Below are 17,652 nucleotides of genomic sequence, written 5' to 3'. Positions count from 1 at the left end.
TTCACTGTCCTCTTAGGACAGTGGCCATGACCCCTTTTGGGGTATTAGATGATGCTTTCACAAGGGTAGCCTACGACCATCAGAAAACGCAGATACTTGTAACCATGGGCTTTTCTACCTAAAATAATGACTCTGAGACTGAATTACTTATGAATAAATGCCTAGGTCATAAGTTTGGGCTTGTTCCCTGACCAACTCTTAACGTAATTAGCCCGTTTATTCTATTCTATGAGTGCCACATGGCTGGTTATCTCTCCTCAGATTTATGTCTCTCTTTAGGGTTCAAGGTGAACCTCTTCCTGAGCCTGACTTTATCCCAGTTTCTTACTGGAACTCCCATCTCCTCTTTCTGCCTCAGCAACATCCTGACAGCAGTGTCAAATCAAACAGTGATCATGAAGAGCACTGTAAGGTTTAAATCCATACACAGAGGAGGGGAACCCTGGGCACAGCTGGATCAAGGGGCTCCCTGCAGTCATTTTTAAAAATATTTGTGCTTGGTGCTTAAGAGCACTTGTTAATCCTTCAGGATCATAGTGGGTCACAGACATCTGAACTTCAGTGCTAAGGTATTCAAAACCCTCTTCTGACTTTCACAGGTATAAGACATGCACATCGTTCATATTATATATTTGCATATATATATATATGCAAATATTATATATATATATATATATATATATATATATATATATATATATATATATATATATATATATGGGCAAAATATTTATACACATAAAACAAAATAACTTTATACACATAAAATAATTTCTGGAAAGAAAATCTGTTCTCTCTAGTGAGAAAGTATATCAGATCCCCAAGACACTTTAGGTCTAGTGAGATGGTTCAGCACTTGTCACCCAGGCATCACGATCTGAGTTCCATCTGTCATCTGATTCCCATGTGCATATGATATACCCGTGTCTCCATAGATATAACAACAACAAAGAAATTGATGAAAAAGTAAGAGCACTCCAGCATGCTCCTTTATGGCTCTCAGTGTGTGCGTTTGTGCCACAGTCCACATGTGGAGGCCAGAGGACAACTCTGGAGTCCTTTATTTCCCTCCCATCTTTTTGTGGGCTCTGGGATCAGGTTTAGGTCAGGCAGTAGGTGTCTTTACTTGCTGAGCCATCTTTCTGGCCCTGTACAGTCTCTTATTTTGTGAGTCTTGGATGAGGACCTTCATGCTTTATGGCCTTCATTTCCCTCTCGGTTCTTTGCCATGTTGCTGGGTGAGTGTTGATATCTTGAGTCTGTGCAGTATTCTTAGTGTGTCAGAATATGGAGAGAGTATTTAGATGTGCCTAGGATCTACAGTGCTGCACTTGCAAGCAGTCTTAGGAATAATGGAGTTAGGAAAAGGGAGCCTGACCAGATCCAGTGCCAGGTGGAGTGTAGATATAGCTGCTGGTGAGGAAGGGTGGCTGACCTAATGCCATGGACCCTGGGATTGCTTTACTTTGACTGTTTCTCAGCTTAATGAAGACCTGTGGTTCCTTGCTCTTAGGCACATGGTGCTGGAGCATATGGAGGCTCAGCCATGGTTCTAATGGCCAGTCTGCTGCTCTGAGCCATTCTCAGCCTGAGCTTCTCATCTCCCATGTTGGGCTGTGTCTCAGACTATAGGAACGAGTAAATTAACAAGGCATGGAAAGCACTAGCACGCGGTGCCATAATAGATACAAATAACACTTTCCTGTGTGACCCTTGGCTGGATTTACTTGTTTTGATTTTGGTGGTGTTGGTGACTAAACTAGAGCCTCCTGTGTGCTTTGTGAGCTCTGCCACGGTTATCCCAGACCTCGGTGGGCTTTTGTGGGCTTTATTTACCTAGTTTGCTGTAGCAGTCTTTTAAAGTGAGATGTCTTTTCTTGACCTTGGTCCCAGGTGTTGCCTGAGAAACGAAGTCTCAAACTCCTGAAGAGCCATAACATCAACGTGAACTGGTACACGTACTGTCCTGAGAGCGCTGTGATCCTGTTGTCTACCACAGTCCTTGAGAATGTTCTACAGCCTTTTTATTTTAGGGTAAGAGTGAGCCCCAGCCCCTTAAAATAACTCCCCTGTCCACTTCTCTACCCAGCTCTAAAGCAAGAGAAAGTCATATGAACCCTGCACCTCAGACCACTAGAGGGTGCACTTCACCATCTCAGCAGTCCAAGGATGGTTGTGGAGAAGTCGATGTCTTCATTGCTTTAATCTCGGGTAGGCTAAAACATGGAAGGGATGCCCTAAATTTTCTTAAACTTTCCCCTAAACAGGCTGGCACCATGTCGAAGCTTCCCAAGTTTGAGATTGAGTTACCAGCTGCACCGAAGTCAACTAAACTTAGCCTTTCAGAACGAGACATTGCGATGGCGACCATGTACGTCTGTCTTCAGAGGGGTCCTGTGTGTAATTGCCCTTTGTGACATAAGTGATAGGGTGTGTCAGGATAAAGAACCCTTAGAAGAAATAACAAGGACTTTTTGTTGTTGTTGTTGTTTTGAACATGGCACTTTAAAAAAAAGGTTCATTTATTTTTTTGTGTATGTTTTATCTGTATGTATGTATGTGCACCTCAGAGGCCATAAAATAGTGTCAGGTCCCTTGGAAATGGAGTTACAGCTGGTTGTTAGCTGCCATGTGGGTGCTGGGAACTGAACCTGGGAGCTGAGGTGTGACTTAGTGTAGTAGAATGCACTTTCCTTCTTCCTTCTCTTCTCTGTTCTCTGCTTGGCCACCCAGTGTAGGGAGCCGAGAAGTGAGTGCAGTTCTGGGTGCCGACTGCAGGCCAGGGCTGAGCGCATTGCTGGAGTTGACAGCCACACTCCACAGCAGCTCACAGCAGCACCCAATAGGTAACATCTACTGTGAAGAGTGCCTGGCCCATCCTTTTATCTTGGGACATGTCATCATTCTATGAAAGGAAACAGGTAGAAGTGGAATAACAGTGGGTGTCTTGACTCTTGATCTGTATTTCTTCCCTGCTTTGGAATTCTGTGCTTGGCTATGTGGTGTTCTTCCGTTAGACGGTAATCAAACTGTACGTAGAGGGCGCTTATTACCCCTTTAAGGCTGGCTCAGAACTTGTTCTGTAGTCAAGATGACTTGAACTTCCGATCCTCCTGAGTGTTGAAATTCTGAACACAAGCCACCATATTTAAGTTATGCATGCAGGGAACTCAAACTAGGGCTTTGTGCAGCGAGGCAGGCCTTACTGGACCAGCTCAGCTACATACCCAGCAGGGAGGAAGGACTAACATGCCGCATGCGTCTCTCTCTTGCTAGATACGGACAGCTCTACGTCCTCTTCCTGCGGCATCATTCTCGGACCTCCAATAGCACAGGAGCGGAGGTGGTGCTGTACCATCTCCCACGGTATGTCTGTCTCCTGCTCTCTTCTCTCTTTGATTTGAAATTGAACTAAGGCTTGCTGATCTCTTTCTCTGACCTCTGTTGTCTTACAGAGAGGGAGCATGTAAAAAGATGCACATACTGAAGTTAAATAGGACGGGAAAGTTTGCCCTAAATGTAGTGGACAACCTAGTGGTTGTCCACCATCAGGACACAGAGGTAAAGTCTCATGTGGGAAGCTGTGGTCGTCTGTGTGGGGCCCTTTAATAGGCTTTGTGAGGACTGGCAAACCTGAACAAGGGTGGGAAAAGAGCTTAAGGTCAAAGGAATTAACAGTTTAACTGATTCCCTAATAGTTTACTAAAAACTATTTCAGTATGGGGATGCAGCTTGCTAGGTAGAGTGCTTGCCTAGCTTGTCCCATACCAGCAATTGCTTAAAACCAGCTGTGATGGTGCACACCTGTTATCCTATCACTTGGGAGGTAGAGGCTAGAGGATCAGAAGTTCAAAGTCTTCTTGAGCTCTATAGTGGGTTTGAAGGCAGCTTGGGCTACATGATTAACTGAGCATCTGGTAGTAGGCAAGCCACATCTTTCCCCTACTTTCCTGGAAAGTCCCACTGCTAGGGTCTCTCTGACTAATGAAGATGTTTCAAGTTTAAGTGAAAAAGATCTGCCTGCATCTCTTTGAGATCTTACAAAGAAGCAGGAAGCATTTGTGAAAGCAGTAACAGTGAGAAAGAGAGTTGTGATGTGCACAGCAGTCCTCTGAGGGAGAGCTGGGCTGGGGGTGGCTGCAAGCACAGGCCTCCAGACCGGCAACAGGTGATGTGTTTTCCCCTACTATAGACGTCAGTGATATTTGACATCAGGTTACGGGGAGAGTTCGATGGCACGGTTACCTTCCATCACCCTGTGCTCCCGGCCCGATCAATTCAACCTTACCAGATCCCCTTGGCAGGTAAGAGATTCTGTGAACTGGCAGTGCTGTCTTTCCTCACAGTGCCATATTCTTGTATAATCTTCCGGGGTCCTTCTCAGAATGGGACAAAGAACACGGGGAGTCCCCAGTCTGCTTCATTTTGCAGAGGAACATTTGTTTCCTTGTTTGGGGATGCTGGGGATTAAATTCAGGATCTTAACATTTTCTGTTTCCCTGTTTCTGTAACCCTGGGATTAAATGCAACTGACTGTGGCTGAATAATTTTAATGGGGTTACATGCCCCTACATTTTCATACTCTGGTTTTTCGAGACAGGGTTTCTTTGTGTAGCTCTGGCTGTCCTGGAACTCACTCTGTAGACCAGGCTGGCCTCGAACTCAGAAATCCGCCTGCCTCTGCCTCCCAAGTGCTGGGATTAAAGGCGTGCGACACCACTACCCGGCCATTTTCATACCATTTGTGTTATGGTCAATTTTTTTTTAGATTTGCTTTTTATTTATGTGTTGTATGTGTCTGCAAATATGTGCGAGCATGTGTGTATGGGTGTTGTCAGAAGGCAGAAGAGGGTGCTGGATTCACTGGAACTGGAAATACATGCGATTGTGACTCTGAGGATATGGATGCTTGGAACTGAATTCAGGTCCTCTGCTAGTGCAACAAGGGCTTTTAATGACCAAGCCACCTCGTCAAACCCTTGGTTATAGCAGATGTGACCAATGGTTAGTCACAGTAACAACTTACAGGTATGGTTCTTGAGTTTATTCTAGATCATTCCTCCTGCTAAGGTGGGGGAGGAAGTCAGGAGAGTAGTAGGTCAGGAGTTCAGAAAGAAATAATCCCATTCATAACAGGCCTCTGATAGTACTGTTACTGTAATTTTATAGGAGATTGCAGTCCAGTTAGTTGATTGAAGCCCCCATTTTCTGTTTTGTTGGGAGGCACACTTGTCAGCTGACCTGTTCAGCAGTTCTCAGCCTGTGATTTCCTTGTGCTTTTTGTACAGACAGTTAAGAGCCAAACTCTAGGTGGTAGATTGATCAGCAAGCATTCAGCTTTTGGGCAGCTGGCTCATCTTAAGGGCTCAGCAAAAGGTCCAGTGGGAAGGAACAGCTGGCACTCACAGGTATCTGATGGCCTTAACTGGCTTCTGTGTCCTTTCTGGCATCAGGCTTTTCCTGGATAATAACCTTAGCAGTAAGGAATGAATGATAGCAAATTACTGATGTGGGTAAAACCACTATAAACATGTAAAACCCTCAATTCTGATCCAGTAATAAAGGAGCAATAAACAGCCTAGTTGTTTGACCAAGGTGCTAAATGAAGTGGATCAGATTAGTCCAGGAAAGACTGATAGTAAGAGGGCAGGAATCCATGGGTTTCTCAGGTTCTAGGCAGTCTTTGCAGGCAGAGCATGCCTTTCCCTTTGTGTTTCCTGCTGGACCATGAGCCCTTGGAAAATCTGAGGCCGTATTGCTGGCACTGTCATTTGGTGATCTGGGTGTTCTTTTTGAGTCATCAAATGTACACATTTAAATGGTGGTGCATCATTTCTGGTTAAAAACAAACTGAGGGCTGGAGACGTGGCTCATTGGTTAAGAGCACCTGACAAACTTGCAGAGGACCTCAGTTTGGTCTCTAGTACCCATGTGGTGGTGAACAACTGTCTGTAACTCCAGTTTCAGGGGATCCAACATGTGGCACACACACACACACATTTGGGCAAAATGCTGAACCCATAAACATTTAAAAAGTAAACCTCAAAACCAACCACTGTGAGGAAGCTTTGATGTATCTCCACTTCCTGGAGACACATTTTAATGGACTGCAGCGATGCCCTCCCTCTTCTTGCCCAGGTCATTAGTGAGACAGGATTGTCCTTCCTCCTCACCTAACTAGAGTTTCTTTTCCTGGCTCAGTTCTCCTTTTGGCAAGTTTCCTGACTGCCTCCTCACACGTGTTCTCTGTCTGCAGGTCCTGCTGCAGTGACCAGCCAGTCTCCCGTCCCTTGCAAACTCTGTATCCTCATGAAGGTGGTGGCACTGTGCACAAAGGGGATGTCCCTGCCCCTGCTGGAAGTGGGAGGCAGGCCTTCTGTGGTCTCAAGATGTGGGGGCTGGGCAAGTGCTAATAAAATGGGGTTCCCAATGTGGAATTGCCTTTAACATGCAGATTCCTCTTCATGGATCGTCTTTCAACCAGACATCATTATCAGTGCAAGCCAAGGTAGGTCTGAGGGCCGCTGCCGGGATAGAAAAGCATGTCCACTTTAGTCCTGCCAGACTCACTTGAGTTTGAACCTTTGAGGTGACCCCTCCCTCGGTCTTGAGACTGGGATTGCATGTCACCCTGTGCTCCTCTGCAGGTTCTTGTTTTTTGGTTTTCTTTTTCATAAGCATGTATGGTTCTTATAGCTAAAGTGACCAAGAATGGCCAGTCTCCTTGGCCATTTCGGCAAAGTTGCCCATGGTGAGTGGTCTGCATTCTCACTCCCTAGCCCTACTCCCCAGGTTCCTGCCCAAGACGCCTGTCCCTTAACTTGTCTTGCTGGTGACAGTTCCTTCAGCCTGCTGTCTCTTCCTGGACTGTAGCTTGCACTTGAGAACGTTGCATTAATCTCCATCATTTTGAGTGTTCAATCTCATCCTCTAGGTTCTTAGGTAGACACTGGCTGCATACAGGGAGTTCACTTCTCTTCCATACACTGACAATAGGGCCAGCTCTTAGAAACTGAGAAAGCGGTTACTTGAGTTATTTTTGATGTGACATGTCTTTCCCTCATGGAACTCTGGTGGTACCAGCTTGCCTAGGTCAAATAGGCTGATGAGTGGGTGGGGATTTCACTGATGGTTTGTGGGGTTACCTCTTGTACCCATGAGCCAGTACAGGAGAAACACAACAGCCAATGAGGGGGCAAGGCACGTTGGAGGGGAAGTTCTCTGGGATTGAGCTGCTGTCTATATCTCCATGGAGACAGCCATGGGTGTGACTCTCAGTGTGGTGCTTTACTCATTACAAATCAGTCAGGTTTTCTGAGATAGTGTGGCCATCAGGTCTTCCACAGTCAGCTACCTTCCCAGACATCCTGGCTCCATGTTGGTCAGGAAGAAAGGGCTATTAATTGTATTTACTGCCCTTAACCTGGAGAGGTTGGGGCATTCATTGTTGGCTTTGGTTCTGGCTTGCACACACTGATGAACATGCTGCCTCTTAACATCCAGGTTACCTCTGGAACCTGCAGGTGAAACTTCAGCCCATAGTGAATCTCTTGCCAGATAAAGGAAGATTGATGGACTTCCTCCTCCAGAGGAAGGAGTGCAAGGTGGTCGTTTTGTCTGTCTGTTCACAAAGTAAGTGCACTGACTCTTTTCCACAGTCTGTGGGAGAGCACCTTCTTTATTTAAATTACACCTGTGTGCATACATGTATAGGCAGGCACATGTCAGGTACACGTGCACATGCCACAGTATGTGTCTGGATCTCAGGAGAGACAACTTATGGGAGTCTGCTCTCCTTCCATCATGTGGGGCCTGAGATAGAAGTCAGGCAGTCAGGCCTGGTGGCCTGTGCTTATTACCTGCTGAGTCTTCTTGCCAGGGCAGCCCAACCCCACCTTACATCTGGAAGTTGACCATGCCTTTTGCATTAGGGCCACAATGGATCTTTAACCCATAGGAAAGACAGAAATACAGAAATACATACAGGACTTGTAGACGTTGACAGAAACCAGCCGGCAGACAGGTGCTCCAGTGAAAGCTGATTACATCCTCTGCTGTCACTTGCAGGGATCCTGACTGATTTTAATGTTTCCTTGAAGGTCCTTGAAGGCAGGGTTTGTGTTGGTCACCCTTTGAAATTCACCAGCTCACTGGGATTCTGATTACAGTGAGTCTGACTGTGTGCATTTTCCTTTCCAGTGCTGAGTGAGTCAGACAGAGCCACACTGCCTGTGATAGCTACTGTGTTTGATAAACTCAACCACGAGTATAAGAAGTACTTGGATGCTGAGCAGAGCTACACAATGGTAAGATACACCGTGTCAGAGGAGTCCTGTGTGTGACATGGTTATAGGCACAATGGCAAAGGGAAGCTGACAGTGGCATGCCGAGTTCCCATGCTGCTGGCTCAAGGCTTCAACTCAATACCTTCACTGTTTCTGCCTTTGAAAGTCTGTGCATATGTGTGGATCTGTTGTAGAAAGAAAATCAGCCTTGGCTTTTGACAGAGCCTGCACTGAGCAAATTAGAGGTGTGATTTCTTTCCACTGTTGGCTGCCTTTCTCCTTTGCAAATACTTACAAACATTCGGTTATCTAGAGGGAAGTCTGGGCAAGGTGTGCCCAACATGCAGCATGTACTTGTATGAAAGCATAAAAGTAAATTCTAAAATGATTTGTATTCTAAATAAGAAGGAATGAATATATTTGTTTGGTTTTGTTTTTTCTTAGACAAGGTTTCTCTATGCTGCTGTCCAGGTTGGTCTTGAACTCAGAGATCCACTTACCTCCTGAGTGCTGGGATTAAAGCCTTTTTTTAAAAGGGGGGTGGGGAAGGGGGAGGGGAGAGTCTTACCATGTATCTCTGGCTGGCCTGGAACTTGATTAGGTAGACCAGGTTGGCCTTAAGAGATCCACCTGCTCTCCAAATGTAGGATTAAAGGCATGTACCACTACACCTGGCTAAAGTAACTTTACTGATGAATGTGTCCTTAGACAATTTCCTGTATGTCTGCAGTGTCATCTCCTCTCACTCTCACTGTTACCTTCCTCATCCCTGGTCACTCCCTTCTGTGTCTCCCGCCGCTCCTCACAAGTCTCTTCTGTTTTGATGGCTTTGTTTTATGACCCACTGATTTTAATGAGGACTATCTACAGATTGTAAACGTCCCTTGGAGCCTGGTGGGATCACTGTTGGGCTCTCAGATAGTTCGCAGGTAGGTTTAGGGTCCCGTGAGCCCCTTCCACATCCGTGATTGACTGCTGACAGGGCCAGTGCATTGCAGTTATCGAGAGTTGTGATGTCTGTGTCCAGCTCTGTGGATGGTACTTTGCAGCCCTGTCTGTCTGTCTTCTGGCATTTACACTCTTTCCACTACCTCTTCTATGATCTCTGAACCTCAGAAAGGCCTGAGTATTCAGCAGTCAGCTATCAGCATCTGGAGCAGCCATACTGTATTCACCACCATTTACTGACAAGGCAACAACAAGGCTTATCCTAGGATACTGCCTAGTATCCTGTGAGCCATTAGCTAAGGACCAGCAGCTAATAGACAGCATGTGTTCAGTGAAAGGTAGGGAGAAAATTACTGTGGCTTATTACTAGGTACAAAACTTGGTACCTCTGTTTTTCTAAAGCAAGAAGGGAAATTGGTACAAGTGGGATAAATTACTTCAAGGATGTGCTTAGCAACAGTGGACACTGTTTTAAACAAATTGAGAACCCCACTTTGCTTGGCTACTTGTGGTGAGTCTGATGGGCCACTGAAGGCCAGGCTCTCAGGACAGGCCTTGTTCTGTGTCAGCCGTCTGGGTATGCCTCCTTCCTCCTCTTGATCCTTCTGGTGCTGCCCTAGATTGTGGAGTCAGTAGGTTTGAGCCCAGACTGTGATCATTAGATATAGTGATCAAGCCATCCGCACTGAAGCTCTGCCTGCTCACTAGAGGTCACACAGCTCTGTCATCTTTGGGGAACTCTGGCTTACTGCTGAGTAATTCCCATTGCATTGGTCTGTGGTTTTGACTTTTTAGGAATGTAGAGACTGGTGAAGCCCTGGATCCTTTTCAGAGACTACAAAAATGAATTTTAAAATGCCAACATAGATCCAGTGTAAGCAGCACTCCTTTACTGTCTGGTAGAGCTTCATGAGTGACGGACAGTGCAGCTGTCCAAGAGTGAGAGAAAATCAGGTCATTTGCAAGTCTTCAGAGGTTAGAAAAAAACGTGACTGGTTTGGTTATTTAATTGCAGTCTCCCACAAACCCTGGAGTGTTTGTCAGAGCGCCAGGTCTGCCATGGGAAGTCTTGTCTCACTTGTCAAGTGTCTGCTTGTGATAGGTTTGTGTCTAGGAATCTAAGTCTGGGTTAACTGTGTGGGTGCCATCTCTGTGGAAGATGACTAAGGTCACAGTGTCTGCTTGTGATAGGTTTGTCTCTAGAAGTTTGAGTCTTGGGTTAACTGTGTGGGTGCCATCTCTGTGGAAGGTGACTAAGGTCACAAGCTGTCCCATTTAGGCAGCAGAAGCAGGGCAAAGCCGGAGCAACCCACCTCTCAAAAGGCCGGTGCGGACTCAAGCAGTGCTGGACCAGTCTGATGTATACACACACGTGCTGTCGCCATTTGTGGAAAACAAGGTATGTAGAATGGGTTATAGTGGGGCAGCAATGCGATCCACACTATGCTTAAATAGTGGTATTGCTGGGAGCAGGCCTGGGGTCACTAGGGCGTATGGTTCATAAGGATTTGTCTTCACACCAGCAGACAGAGCACTGGACTTTTACTGGGGATCAGGCTGCCTGTAGCTCCCTTTGCACTGCCATTACAAGACCCCCTCTTCCTCCACAGGAGATGCCACACAAGTTTGTGATAGCTGTGCTGATGGAATATATTCGTTCTCTGAACCAGTTTCAGATTCCAGTGCAGGTACCTTCAGAGGGGTACTTTCCCTCCTAAGTTAGAGATGGCTGTAGAATCTGCAGATCCTTGGGTGACTTTAACTTGTCAGTTCTCAGTGGGAATGGAGAATGTGGTTGAGAATGCTGTTACAGCTAAAGTATAGGATGTGGCCAGCCATGTTCCTTCCAGTGACTCAGTGATGTCATTTACCTTCCTCCTGTTTCCAGCATTACTTACACGAACTTGTCATCAAGACACTTGTCCAGCACAACTGCTTCTACATGCTCCACCAGTTCCTGCAGTACCACGTGCTCAGCGACTCCAAGCCTTTGGTCTGTATCACTGGCTATCCATTTTGTAGACACTAAACCTTCTTCCAGTGGAACCTTCCAGCTGAAGCTAGCTGCAACCCTGTCTTTCAGGCTTGCTTGCTGCTGTCCCTAGAAAGCTTTTATCCTCCTGCCCACCAGCTATCTCTGGACATGTTGAAGGTAACTGCCCTTGCCACAGCTCCAGGTATCACCAGCATGCCTTCCTGTGGTTGCCCTGACCACTATCTTTCTCACTTCCAGAGACTCTCAACAGCAAACGATGAGATAGTAGAAGTTCTTCTGTCTAAACACCAGGTTTTGGCTGCCCTAAGGTTCATCCGGGGTATTGGTGGTCACGACAACATTTCTGCGCGCAAATTCTTAGATGCTGCTAAGCAGACTGATGATGTTATGCTCTTCTATACCATATTCCGCTTCTTTGAACAGCGAAACCAGCGTTTGCGAGGGAACCCTAACTTCACACCAGGTAAGGCAGGGCCCACGGTGACCACAGAGCTTTCAAGAAATTCAGGGCTGAGGTGTTGAGGAGGCCTCTAGGGCCTATTTTATATCTGACCTTGGAATCTCTATAGAAGAATCAGGGACATGGTGGCTAAGGATTTTAAATGGCTTGGGGCTTGAATGCTTCAGTTTTAAGCAAGTAGTGGTAAGACAGGGTGCAAGTGATGAGCTGAGGCTGTGCATACATACAAAGTGCATACACCGTGAGTAATGACAGGTCAGGGATGTTCTGGTCTCATAAGGATGTCAGCTATAGCTGCTGAAGGTGTGAGCTCTGCAATACAAAGACCTCAAAATGGAGGAGGAGGTATTTTATTATTAGAGAAAATAAGTTAAAACCAGCATATAACCCATGAGCGCTGTCTGCATTCTGTCTTCCCATGACATAACTGAGCCGCATTGTCCCTACAGGAGAACACTGTGAAGAACACGTTGCCTTTTTCAAGCAGGTTTTTGGAGAACAAGCTCTAATGAGGCCTACAACATTCTAAAGTCCCTCAATAGTTGTTTTGTTTTTTTTTTAATATAAAAATGTACAAAGTTAATTTATTGCATAAATAAAGCTCTTTAAACTACAAAAATGTTGTAATAAAGTACCTACAACATCTTCAAATGTTGCTAACTCCTGAAAAAAGGAGACAGCATGTGGACTGACTTTTCAGAACTGGGGATCAGGTCACCATTATTGTAGCCACGAAGTTATGAAGTGGAAACTTACGGGTTCTTTGGAAAGTCAGTTGTGTTGGATGGTGTTTTGCTGGGGCAAACATGAAAGGCTAAGGCAGACTTGTGAAGGACTGTCTGACTAAAGCAAGCATGTAAGGGTTGGTTTGCCTTACACTGCGTAGTTGAGCTCCAGAGAAATACAGAGCTAGCTGTGTAACGCTTGCTGTCTCAAGTCTTGCTGAGAGAGGAACAGCAGAGAACTTCTGGTGTTCCTGTTGGTCTTGGTCCCTCCTGCTGACTTGAGGCTGTTCCTGTTCATGCCACTGCTGTTGCTGCCCCAACACTGCTGGTGTATCTGTGAAGTGTTTGTGAGTGGGTCGAGCTGCCACTGCTGACCTGTGAACTGCTGATTTCCTGAAAACGCAGATGGGATTTGCTCCAAAAGAACCATTCTAAACAGGTCCATTTCCCTGTATCCTTTCTTTCCCACTACCTCTGGTGGATGGTGGGCTAAAAGGAAGGTGTTTAATAACCATCATTAAAAGTAGGTATTCCCAGCACTTGGGAGGCAGAGGCAGGCAGATTTCTGAGTTCCGGGACAGCCAGGGATACACACAGAAACCCTGTCTTGGAGAAAAAAAAAAAAAAAAAAAAGTAGGCATTGAAAAAAATTGAAGTTACAGAACTGTCCTTCCTTGTGCCCAAGATGGGGTTTCTTAGCCAGTAGGGGCTGGTGACTGTTGCCTTCAGATTCATAATACTGTTCACAAGTTTGCATTCCTGAGTTTAAAAGCGTGGGTGGAGCTGCGTCTGCTGACACAGCCTAACTCCTGGGGAGAACCAGCTCAGCCTTGACAGTGCAGCTGTCCTGCAGTAAACTTGACCTATCCATGGACACAGTCACCAGAGCCTGCGACAGGGCTAAAAGTTGAGGAGCCGTTCTCTCTCCGTGCCTTTGTATCGCTCTTGAGTGGTGTGTCTTTTAGCTTTATTTACTGACGGTCCTGTGTGTGACAAAAGAAAAGAAGCATAAATCATCTGGGCGTGGGAAACGGCCCATGGCTCTGCTGATTTTTTCTATTTTACTTTTTTGTGTGTGGGCGTTTTCGTCTGCATGTATGCCATTGTACAACATCTGTGCAATGCTCCAGAGGCCAGAAGAGGGTGTCAAAGTCCCTCAGACTGGAGTTAGCTGTGAGCTGCCATGGGGGTGCTGGGGACTGAACCTGGGTCCTCTGGAAGAGCAGCCAGTGTCTTTCTTAACCACTGAGCCATCTCTCCAGCCTCCAGTGACTTAGTAACAAAGCTGTAAGGCAAACTCATCCTGTTACCTTTTCAACTGGGTGTCACTGTATGGGGTGGACTCACCACAGCCACACAAGCAAAGATTCTGCAATGACAGCACCAGCTTCCATCTCTCCGAAGCAGCAGTGACCCAGGCCTCCAGAACACCTAAGGAAGTGACCTGGCTAACCATGAAGTCTTGGAGAGGTTTTACTCTTTCCTTTTACAGTTTTATATGCAGTATGAGTTACCAGGTCGCTGTCAGGACAAACTTAAATACTTTAGGGATGTCCAAGTTTAAAATTTTGTTGGAGCCAGGGTCTTTCAGCCTAGGCTCACTCTCAGTGACCTTGACCTTTGGATCCTTCCTGCTTCCACTCCTATGCTGGGATTACAGGCTTGGGACGCCATGTCCAGTTAATGCCATGTCCAGTTAATGCAATGTCCTTCCTCCCATGCCTGAGAGAAGTAACTGCTCTTACCTATGTAACTCAGTAAGACAGGAAGAAACACTAGTCCATGAGTGGCTCCTAGTAAGACCATGGCTAAGTACATCCTGAAGTAAAATATCTCAAAAATTTGAGATTTGGCAAAGGCCAACACCACGATCCCTCCAAATTTCGTAAGTGTGATTCCACTGAATACCTGGAAAGGTAGAAATGAGCTGTTAGCCTATTATAAGCAAGCATCCATTGTCACACAAACCAACCTTCCTCAGCAGTCAGTGTCCAAGCCAAAGGGCTGTGGGACAGCTGCACCAACTGCTCAGACATACTACCTCGCACCTAAAACTGTCTGGCCTACCACTCTGTGAGCGCAGATGAAAAGACTCGTGAATCCAAGGACGTGTGTGTGCCAATGTGTGGAGGTCAGAGTCGACTTTGGGTGTCTTCCTCAGTGGCTCGCTCCCCACTTGATGCGCTGAGACAGTCTCTCTGAAATTCGAGCTCAGCTGGCTGGCCTGGCTGGCCTGTGAGCTGTAGGGATCCACCCATCTTCACAACGCTGGTGGCAGAGATACCACAGCGCCCATCTTATGTGAGTGCTGGGGACTCAAGCCATCTCCCAGCCCAGGAGGAAAAACTTCAGAGCGATACATTTTCTCAGAAAACTGTCTTGGCCTTTTTGGTTAAAGTCAAGCAGTCTGATTCTTAGAGGCAGATTAAGGCAGATTCTTAGATAGAAACTTAGTGGGTGAGGCTGCAGCATGAATGTGAGGTCAGAGGACAACTCTGTGCAATCATTTCTCATCTTCCATCTCATGTAGGTTTGGGGATCAAAACCAGGCTTGCCAAGCAAGCTCACCTTGGACCTGCTGGCTCTCGTGCTGGCCTGGAAACCCTATTACGTATCTGAAGTTGTTACAAAGCGAATGTGTACACTTTCACTGATAACTGTACAGTGGCAGTGTGACAGGGAACAGCAGGTAAGGGGCTGGATCCAGGACCTCCAGGCATCAACTGCAGACAGCCCAGTGGGATCTGGAACTCGGGAGACCCCTTGTGTCCCCACAGAACTGACTTCCAGCTCTCTCAAGCCTAACATTTCCTAAATTTCCTGCTTAAGCCATCTGATTGTCTAAGAGAGAGCATACAAGCAAGGACAAGTCTGAGGAATTTCAGATCTGTTCCAGACATAGCTATTTAGTGAATCGTGTGAGAATGTCATTGCTGGCAGCTGCCATTTACAGAACAGATCCGAAGTGTTTTATCCTCTGAATTTGTGTTTCTTCTGAGAAGTAGCCAGTCCCAAAGAAGTACTCTCATTGCAAGCCCCACCCATCCTGGGGCCCACAGTACTCACAGAACTACCCATGTGGGCCAGCGCCTCTTCTGCCCGGCTCACTCTGCTTCCTTTGGTGCTCATGGTGAATGCTCTTGTTATGTGGCTGCAGAACTCCACAGAGATGCCGCAGCTCTGGAGTAAATAAAGAGTCCCCATGAGAAAAGAGCTTTTTTAGCTGAAAATTCCCCTAAACTACAGGAGGAATCCCTGGATCCTGAAGGCTCTACCCAGGCCTCTACTTTCTACAGTGTTTTGGTTTTGATTAGAAGAATTTCTGGAAACTTCTCAAGATTGCCTACCAACTAACCCCCTCGTTTTTCTGTATAGCCTCGGTTGTCCTGGAACTCACTGTGTAGACCAGACTGATCTCAAAGTCCAGAGATCCACCTGCCTCTGCCCCCTGAGTACTGGGATTAAAGGTTGCACCACCATGACTACATCTATCATGCTGAGCAACTGTACCGGAAGCCCTACAGAATAACCTGGTAAGTAAAACTGAGTGTCTCAATGTCACTAGGCTACATGGGTTTTGTTTTCAGACAATTTCACTTAGTTCTGGCTGACCTCATATTTGTCATGGAGCTAAGTGACACCTGTATTTCAGGCCACTTTAGGACGTGAAATCCAAGGAACAATTCATGCAAGACTCACAGGAGCTAGGGACAAAGTGAGAGCAGACCACAACTAACCATCACCAAGTTGACCAAGGAAACGGCGTTCAGACTGATGCCCCACAGCCACATAACACCAAACATGTTGACCAGGATCATGGCTATGGTGATACACATGATGACTGCAGACCACAGCTCACAGCCCAGAACCACCAAGGTCACCAGAAATATGGAGCCCAGAGACACACTGAGGTTAAAAATGGTGTCATCAATAATGGTCAGGTACTGTTCGTAGAAGACGTAGAACACACTGGGGAGGAGAGTATTTGATTAGAGCTTGTCCTCCCGGGGTCTTCCCTCCTTACCCCATCACCCTGATAGACACCCAGAAAACTACCTGAGGTTGGCACCATGCACCTAGAGCACAAAGCCCCTGACATCCAAAGGATGGCCTGACAGAAACCCCAAATTACATAAACTTTTTACTTGTAAGCTCAATTTTTGCTATTTTACAAACACTTCCAAAAAAATTCCATAGGGTATTTGGAAAGAAACCAATCAGGTCTGTTCTGGGAACTACCGTGGGCTGTTTTCCACAGTGTTAGCCCAGTTCTACCTGAGAATTAGGACACTTCCTCCGAAGTCCGGACGGAAAGGCTGCACTCTTTAACCACACTTAAGAGTTTGGGAAAAGCAATCATTTGCTTGCACTGCCTTCCTGATTTTCCACAGAGAAAGCAGCAGCAGCAAAAACACAAACACTAACCCCAGCACATGAAAAGTCTGTATCAGAGCAATGTCTCAAGTAATAAGCAGGCAGGGGTCCCTGCCAGCATGTCCCTTGTGCAAGGCCCACTCTCCAGTGTCTCTTTGGGCTGGGACAGCACACCAAGTTCTGTGTTCAGTCCTCAGAGCACATCAGAGGCTAAAGACTCTGGCCCGCTCAGCTCACATGCCCCTCATACACCACCCCTGGTTGAGGACAAAGCAGATGTCAGAAGGAGAGCTAAGGGTCTGCAGCCCCGCCCCCACCCTAGAGCCCTCCCTGCTTTACCTGTATGGGAACACTTGGTAGTCACTCCCCTTAGAACGCATGGTTTCCGTGATGTTACTGGCTATAAGCCGAGCTTTCTTCATGGCATCAATATAGTCAGCAGAGGTCTTAAGTATGGTGTGGTAGGTCATGAAGTAAGTGGCCCCAATGTAAGTGTCATCTCCCTCAATGTTAACAGCTGAACTGTACGCAGCATGTCCCCTGAGGAAGAGGTAATGGGTATCAGAAAGGCTGTGGGCAGAATATGAGCACTTTTGAGTGGAGTCACATGGCTCAGAGGCCACAAGGATGAAAGAGGTCTCCTGTGAAGGGCCTACAGAAGACATTACCTTATCTTACTGTTGTAGTCTGCCTTCTGAGTGGCCGCTATTGTTTATCTCATTCTATTCAAAACCAAACATGATGCAGAGCTGATCTGTTACTGCTATGTAGAAGGAGGTGAGAAAGGGCAAGAACCTGGACTCAAGCCCAGGCCTTGCTGGCATAGGTCCCTCACCTTAGCCTTTGTGAATGGGCACCCCAGCA

General features: G+C 46.5%; 2 protein-coding genes across 4 annotated transcripts in view; one reads left to right on the top strand and one right to left on the bottom strand.

The window, feature by feature from the left end:
- Rmc1 (regulator of MON1-CCZ1) overlaps window positions 1–15,918 on the top strand; it is a 28,097-nt gene extending 12,179 nt beyond the window's left edge. Inside the window, exons 6-21 of one of the 3 annotated variants that reach the window (XR_013103843.1) lie at window positions 1,894–2,034; window positions 2,268–2,371; window positions 3,277–3,366; window positions 3,456–3,561; window positions 4,193–4,304; window positions 6,257–6,301; window positions 6,455–6,508; window positions 7,504–7,632; window positions 8,200–8,306; window positions 10,513–10,632; window positions 10,844–10,921; window positions 11,122–11,226; window positions 11,317–11,385; window positions 11,467–11,692; window positions 14,945–15,103; window positions 15,790–15,918. Coding sequence is in view for 2 of the 3 variants with exons in the window: in XM_076912981.1 (XP_076769096.1) it covers window positions 1,894–2,034; window positions 2,268–2,371; window positions 3,277–3,366; window positions 3,456–3,561; window positions 4,193–4,304; window positions 6,257–6,301; window positions 6,455–6,508; window positions 7,504–7,632; window positions 8,200–8,306; window positions 10,513–10,632; window positions 10,844–10,921; window positions 11,122–11,226; window positions 11,317–11,385; window positions 11,467–11,692; window positions 14,945–15,033 (1,575 nt within the window). In the remaining variant the exon portion in view is untranslated. Of the gene's footprint in view, window positions 1–1,893; window positions 2,035–2,267; window positions 2,372–3,276; window positions 3,367–3,455; window positions 3,562–4,192; window positions 4,305–6,256; window positions 6,302–6,454; window positions 6,509–7,503; window positions 7,633–8,199; window positions 8,307–10,512; window positions 10,633–10,843; window positions 10,922–11,121; window positions 11,227–11,316; window positions 11,386–11,466; window positions 11,693–12,138; window positions 12,243–14,944; window positions 15,158–15,789 lie in introns of those variants that run through there. The other 2 variants (XM_076912981.1, XM_034517730.2) reach the window with 2 other exon arrangements.
- The window catches only part of Npc1 (NPC intracellular cholesterol transporter 1), a 46,072-nt gene continuing 40,443 nt past the window's right edge, over window positions 12,024–17,652 (bottom strand). The window contains exons 21-25 of the mRNA XM_034517728.2: window positions 17,128–17,328; window positions 16,152–16,383; window positions 15,481–15,594; window positions 14,160–14,322; window positions 12,024–13,397 (exon numbers count right to left, since the gene is read on the bottom strand). Coding sequence (XP_034373619.1) covers window positions 13,315–13,397; window positions 14,160–14,322; window positions 15,481–15,594; window positions 16,152–16,383; window positions 17,128–17,328 — 793 coding nt within the window. The 3' untranslated portion in view covers window positions 12,024–13,314. The remainder of the gene's footprint in view (window positions 13,398–14,159; window positions 14,323–15,480; window positions 15,595–16,151; window positions 16,384–17,127; window positions 17,329–17,652) is intronic.

Source organism: Arvicanthis niloticus, chromosome 14 (assembly GCF_011762505.2).
Source record: "Arvicanthis niloticus isolate mArvNil1 chromosome 14, mArvNil1.pat.X, whole genome shotgun sequence".
NCBI lineage: Eukaryota > Metazoa > Chordata > Mammalia > Rodentia > Muridae > Arvicanthis > Arvicanthis niloticus.
The sequence above is the reverse complement of the archived record's forward strand: the minus strand, read 5'-3'. Positions and strand labels throughout refer to the sequence as shown.